General features: G+C 41.3%; 1 protein-coding gene across 2 annotated transcripts in view; it reads right to left on the bottom strand.

Annotated features, from left to right (window-relative positions):
* beat-Vc (beaten path Vc) overlaps positions 1-6,279 on the bottom strand; it is a 44,168-nt gene extending 37,889 nt beyond the window's left edge. The window contains exons 1-3 of one of the 2 annotated variants that reach the window (XM_070286924.1): positions 6,135-6,279; positions 1,036-1,119; positions 393-955 (exon numbers count right to left, since the gene is read on the bottom strand). In XM_070286924.1, the coding sequence (XP_070143025.1) occupies positions 393-441 (49 nt within the window). In that variant the 5' untranslated portion in view covers positions 442-955; positions 1,036-1,119; positions 6,135-6,279. Of the gene's footprint in view, positions 1-392; positions 1,120-6,134 lie in introns of both variants that reach the window. The other variant, XM_017179912.3, reaches the window with a different exon arrangement.
* Between the last annotated feature and the right edge of the window lie 641 nt (positions 6,280-6,920).

Here is a 6,920-nt window from a genome sequence, read left to right on the forward strand (position 1 = left end):
ATAATGAAATATAATGAACACAAATATCAGAAAATGTTATTAATCGATATCGCACATGTATCGCAGTACTAAGATATCGACTAACGACCTTGGCATTATGAATAATATCCGTATTGTCTGTAATTACTCAAAAAACTTAATAAATATATTAATATATTCCTAGAGAGCCTGATTTTGAATTACTTTAGTTATTCCTCTTATTATTTCCTTTAACCTTCCGTATTAATATTGCTGGTTTTTACTTTAATGGGGTATTGCCAAGGGTCTCTTTACTTAAAATAAATATTAAAATATAAAAAATAAATAATAACATAATATCTTCTTGTATATACATGTAAAACACCCAGTAAAGTCTTCACCCAAATAAAATATTTTCCCAGGGGTGTACTCACCATTGAGCGTAGCCAGCAGCAGGGCACCAAGCAGGCGCAGCAGGCTCATCTTCAAATCCTTTCCAATTTACTTGTAATCCAGCGCCGAGCTGCTAGCTAAGAAATGAGACTGGGATTGAGTCGTCGCCGGAAACGCGTTTACATTGCCGCGATAAGAAGCGGAAGTACTCGGCTCAAGGAGGCGGGAGCAGCAGCTGGAGCAGGAGCCAGAGCAGGTAGTCGGGTGGCAGAAGCTGGCTCCGACTCGGAATCGGAGTCGCACACGGATTCAGATTCGGGATGAGAATCTTTAGCGCAGGAAGCACTGCGCCCGATGGCTGCCAGTTTGCCTGGCTTTAAATGCGGCGCACCACCCGCTGGGTGTCGTTTCTGCCGGCTTTTCCCAATGATTTCCCCCCCTGGTTTTCCTTTGTCTTGAATCCGGAGAATTCTGGTTTCATTGCTCGCCGTCGCTCAGTTGGCTGATGATATTTATGGCCACGTTAGTTGCCCCTCCTGGCTGCTTGCATTTTATTGGGCAAATTAACGGCGCGGCTGCACTTTCACTGCTGGCGAAGCTGCGCCTTTAAGGAGTTTGCATATTAATCCCGCTGGCACTTGGCACATGCATCATCTCCTGGCTGGGAGACTTTTGCTAGCTTACATGCATGAAATCCACGCTAAAGATTTATCGTTTCTGGTCTCCACGCCAGGGTTTGTGTTGTTGTTTTATGCCTTTATGGTTGCACTGCAAAATAAAAGAGAAAGAAAGTGTTTAAATAAATTTTAATTTATTTTAAAAGCATATTTACAAGGTTATTTTCTAAATTATTGCATTTCCCTGGGAAATTATAAGTGTTTTAAGAGCTATTTCTTGTTTATTTTTCGCCCCTGTAGTTTCTCGCTGTGTACACTGTTGCGTTCTCGGAATTTAGCGTCTGTCCCGACGTTGCCTGACTTTCAGACGCTGGCTTTGGGCTGTTTTAGCCTTGGCTTAAAGTCGAGACGGGGCATGCGAAGAAGGTTGGAGGGAGAACCTGCCATTCCCAGGATCCCATAACCCAGAATCCCTGAGACCAGTCCCCAGTTACCGTGACACCCGTGACCCATGTGGCGTATACGTCATGCGGATTCTGTTTTGTGCCATGTGAGCGACCACGAAGTGAGCGAATGCAAGCGGAAGGGTAAATCTCAGAGTATGTGGCAATTTAAGGGTGATTCACACAGTTGTCCTGGGATTTACAAAAAAACAAATGAGGGAAATTTTAAACAGGAGCGACTATTTATTTAATTCAAGTATTTATTTTTAGATTGGCAATAGCCAAGGACTTGGACCTTAAACGGACCCAGTTGCTATATTATCGCTCCGTTTTGTGTCAGGCTCCCAGAACATTCATCTTGTGCCGTCTCATCGCTTCGGCTCCAGCACACAGGAATGCCAGCGATTCAAAACTCAATCTGTAATACACTGCCGGCTACTTGGCTCCATGGGCCTGGGCTCTGTCTGCGCCGCTTTCCCGTGTCACTTTGGCCCCGGCATCGGGGCGCACGCCAAGCGTCTGACAAATCGACAGTTGTACGCTGCAGGCCCAGCCAAAGGACCTGTTCCCTTCCCATTTTCCCTTCCCACCTTCCGAGCGGACCAAATCAAATTGGCCGCCAAACGTTGGCTGGCGTCAAAAGTCATCCATCAAGGATGTAGAGCAGGAGCAGGAGGAGCAGGTCACCAACGGATCAGGGGAGGAAGCGGAATGGGGCGCATTCAACTTTGCATGAAATTGGCTGTGTTTAAGCCAACGGCAATGGCAACAATGCCGGCTTTGACTTGGACTTAGTCTAGGACACTGCTAGAAATCAAAATATTATTATTGAAATGGAATTCTAAGCTTTAAAATATTTCTAAAATTACATATGTTGAATGAGTAAATTCACTAAATATTACATTAAATTTAAAATCAATTTAAAAGTGAATCAGCTAAATATTTACAAGTTAAGCCTCTAGTCCTGTAATATTCTTTTAATATGAAAACAAATATATAATATCATATAAACCTATCCCAGCATTAGTCCCAATATTTATTAACACTATTTACGTATGTACTTTTCTCCAGTGTACATGGAGTGAGCCGAGTTTGCTCGGCATTCGGCGGAGTACGGGATCCACCACTTGAGACTTAATAAACTGAGCCCGCCGGGCTGCACGAGCCGGAAAAAAAGCACCGAAAATGTATGTAAATAAATAAACGCTTAACTCTTTTCAAAGCCAAGTTCGTGGGGCAAAAAAAAAAGCAGTAAATATGTATATACGTTTATAGGAAGAAGCAACGAGTTTTGTGCATTATTTTGCCTAAGTCCCCAGGCGGCATTATCATCAATTCATCATCACAGGGGGCGTAAGAGGTGGGATAAGGGGCGTGGCAAGGGGGTGAAGGTCTCTAAAGAATAAGGGATGAGGGCGTTTAGCTGCTTGTGATGCGGTTCTGTTTATTTAATTTCGACAGCAAAAAATAAAGAAGTGACTGAGTTGGACCGAGTCTTTAGTATATGTATGAACTACAGAGAACACTTGGTACAGTGAAACAGAAGCATACACCGAAAGCAACAGATATTTAATTTATTGGATTTATATTTCTAATTATTTTTAGTTCCTAGATTATGTGCAATTTATAATTCTTTTATGAAGATAATTTCGTTTTATATTTTTAGTGTTTCCAGTTAATTTTCTGTCTACTTTCGATACATTTTGTAATTTTCCTATACCATCTCAGCATTATTATGTTACTTCTAAGGAAAATGCACTGTAATATGTGTTAGTTCTTCTCTGTTTGTGTTCGTGTTAGCCATTGCGGCTGTGGCAGCGTCACCAGCATAGCCACAACTAACGCCAGCGGCTTCCCTGTGAGAGTGTTGGGTGTACACTCTTAAAAAAATGTATATAAAATAAAACATACTTCAATTTCAATGTGTATTTTCAAATAGTTTTTATTGGTAAGTCTTCAGTGCATCTTCAGTTCTTCATTAACTGCTAAATGTATCTTCCTATAAATGCCTAAACCCCTTGATTTTTCCCCCAGTGCATCCAAGTTTGTGTGCTCTTTTGATATTCCGCTGTTGCTGTTGCTTTTGCTTCTGCTGCGGCTTTCTATGGCCAAACAACAGGCGAGCTAACAGCAGCACATGAGTCAAATAAATTACCCCAGCATTGTTGTTGGCAAATTTTTGATGGTTTAATTTTGTGGAAAATAAGTTAAGCCGCTGCTGTGGCGGCCATATAACACACACACACACACTCACACAGCACACCAGTAATACACGCACACATGAGCACATTCGGAGCGGGGCAGAAATTGTTGCCTACTTTGCTGCGCCGCGTATACGCAATAAAATAAACGCGTCGCAGTTACATTTCCGGCTCGACTCAGACCAAAAAATAGAACAGTATGGAATGGCAGCGGCTCAACTCGGCTTCTCGGCACATTTTATGCCGCATTGCCATTTTTATTTATTTATTTTTATTTGCCTTGGGCTGCCTTTGCCTCTGCCGCTGCTGTGCGCCCTTTATTCATTCATTTATAAATTATTATTGCAAAACACTCGGGCCCCCGGCTCCGCTCTCTAAGCGAATACCACTTGAGTTCTGAGAGCAAAATGTGCGTGTGTGCATTGTTTGCCTCAAAAATGTCTGAGTTAATGAGTTTTTCGCTGGCAAAATAAATTAGCCAAATGCTTGAAAATCTGCACAATTCGGGCTAACAAAGCCAAGGCAACCGGGGCTCAAGTGAAGCTAAAGTGAGTGGAAACCATCCGCATATCTTCTGTTCCTTGAGCCGTTTCGAGGATATATTTGGACCAGCCAGCCACTTTTTTCCCACTCGTTTTTTAATGTTCTTTCCATGCATGGAAGCAGCCTGTATTTTTGCTCCTTTTTTTTTTTGTATCAAGCTCGTGCGACGGCTGTTTTGAATTGAGCCACATCATCATCATCCACTTTGTCATCGTCATCGCCACAGCCATCATCATCGTCATCATCATCTGAGCCTGATGGCTGACATTGTCAAAAGGGTTTAAGTGGCTACACTTGAACCAGGAGAATCAGCAGCAGCAGCAGCAGCAGTTCAAGTCCTCATCCCCAAACTCTAGACAAATATGAGAGCTACGATGGAATGGGACAAGATTTGGGAGTGTGGGAGGAATGGGGCATGACAGGAAACTTCTCCCCGTTGCCAGGGAGAAGCAAGTTTAAAGCGTGGCGAGTCCTGGGGGCAGTGCAAAGCGGAACCAGCAATAGGATGAAAATTTAATGTGATATTGATTTCGATATTCCATAAATAATGTTTCACGCAAAAATTTTGCTTTGTTGTGTGAGCCAAGTCCAGCATTTAAGGTTTTATTCTTTAACGTTTTGCTAGAAATTTAATTTTGCGGAAGAAGAAAATTGTGGTATTCCTTAGGGTCTAAAAATTGATGAACTCAAGTGACTTCTGTAGGAGGATTGCCTTTAATTGCTAGTATGCCATTGTAGTTTAAATATTTTGATAATTTATAGGGTATAAGTATAATAAACAGAGGTCCTAAGACCTCAAGTACTTCTCCACCCTACGAATAATCCACCCTTCATCGAGCCCCTGATGAAGTCCCCTTCGAGTGGTTCACTTATCCACCATTATCCAAACCGACAATTAAGCCCGCCCATCGTGAACCACCTCGAAATCACGTTTACCGAACCCAAAAAAAATCGACGACAATAAACATTTAATTACCGGCCATTGTGCCGTGTTCTGCACGGTAATTTGTCAAAGGGTCTAATTAAAAACTTGTAAACGCCTCAGAAAATACGAGAGTCTTGTCAGGGATCGACACGATGGAAAATAAAAAAAGGAGGAAGTTAAAAGGCTGGCGCATTTAAAACGGCGAAATGTTTTGTCGGAAGCTGATTGGAGCATTTGCAAAACACGCAATTCACCTTCGTCATTGTCATGTTAATTAATTTGCCGACACTCGAGAAGACAAGTGAACACGGCCGCTCAAAAAGAAATGAAAAAATAAATGTGAAAGGCGGCCAAAACTGTCAGAAGCATTCGATGCGAGGGTTAAGCCCACCTTTGTCCTTAACACTTGTTAAGAATTTTCGATGGGCATCGATTTCGATTCTCATTCCATTCCTTGGCACTGGGATTAAAATGTGTTCAGAATTCAGAAGAGGAATATCTTTTCCTTAAAGATAATTAATTCAGTTTTTTGAAAAAATTTTTTATAAATAATTTTGTGTTAAAAATAGAAGAAGCCACTTTATTTTAATTGTGTCAGCATTCGAAATAAGTCCTTGACACACAGTCGCAATCAGTAAAAATTATTTATAAAAAAGACCCGACACAGAAAAAAAAAAACGTTGGAAAAATAAGCAACTTTGTTAAGTGGTTTTTATTTAAAATAAAATATTATTATATTATTATTATGTAGTTCAATAAATCAAAGAATGATTAAATGATGTTTAAAGAAAATAAGTGACAATACTTTTTAGTACTTTTGTCATTGCAATTATTTAGAGAAAGAGTTGGTAATTTGTAACATTTCAAATATGCATTTCTATAAAATATACATCACATGTAATCAAATATAATTTCCCAATTCTTATTCATTTTCGCTCTGTGCACACAACAACAACAACTGGCCACAGTTCAATGCCTTTGGCATGGTTCATTGCAGATGGTAAAACCGGTAGCCGGCAAACGATAAAATGGGGAAAAAGGCCGAAACACTCACACATTCTTGGGGCACGACTCGATATATTTTTGTTTGCGCTCCGATGTTTTTCGGGTCCCGCACAAAATGTTTCGTCTTTTTGGCTATTTGATTACTTGGCCGCGTTACGTATACGCCGCGTATGTAGCGCGCTGAAAACCCCTGCACGCACAGCAGGCCTTTCGAGACTGAAGCACCGATGCCGCCACGATGCTGCGATACTCCGGCTGCGATTCCCGTACTTCGATTCGATTCGGAGCAGCGCAGCGGCAGCGGCAGCGCTGATGTCATGAGCATAGGTCCTTCGTCCTTTGCCGCACGAAGAAGTAAGCTGAGGGGCCAGCCAAGCGGCCATATAGTGAGTCCAACATATTGTCGCAGGCCAGCATTCTGATGCTGACGAAATCAAGGACGAAGTTAAGCACTTCGTGACGGAATCAAGAGTGCCGGCCACTCTTCTGTCGCTCTGTCGCCGGTGTCTCTCTTAGGCGCGTCGCTCGTTTCTGGGTCACTTGGCCCGCTTAAATGGTAAGCTTGTAATGTTTTTAAATAAAATTTTCAAGTTTTAAGATTATTTTATTTATTTTTTTAGTTGCTATTTTGGTTAATGTGTTTTAAATTATAGTTTTCTTAACTTTTATTATTTTTAGTTAAATTTTAATAACATGCCTGTTCTGCTCTGTTAAGTAGCTTTTAACTGGTAAGTATGTTAGCCCACTGCTAAGCAAAAGTCTCCAAAATGTTAGGGTAACTTAACAGGAGTATAACAGTGATGCTTTAACAGACGTTCCTAGCAGAGACAAATAA

The sequence above is a fragment of the Drosophila kikkawai genome, chromosome 3R, assembly GCF_030179895.1.
Source record: "Drosophila kikkawai strain 14028-0561.14 chromosome 3R, DkikHiC1v2, whole genome shotgun sequence".
NCBI lineage: Eukaryota > Metazoa > Arthropoda > Insecta > Diptera > Drosophilidae > Drosophila > Drosophila kikkawai.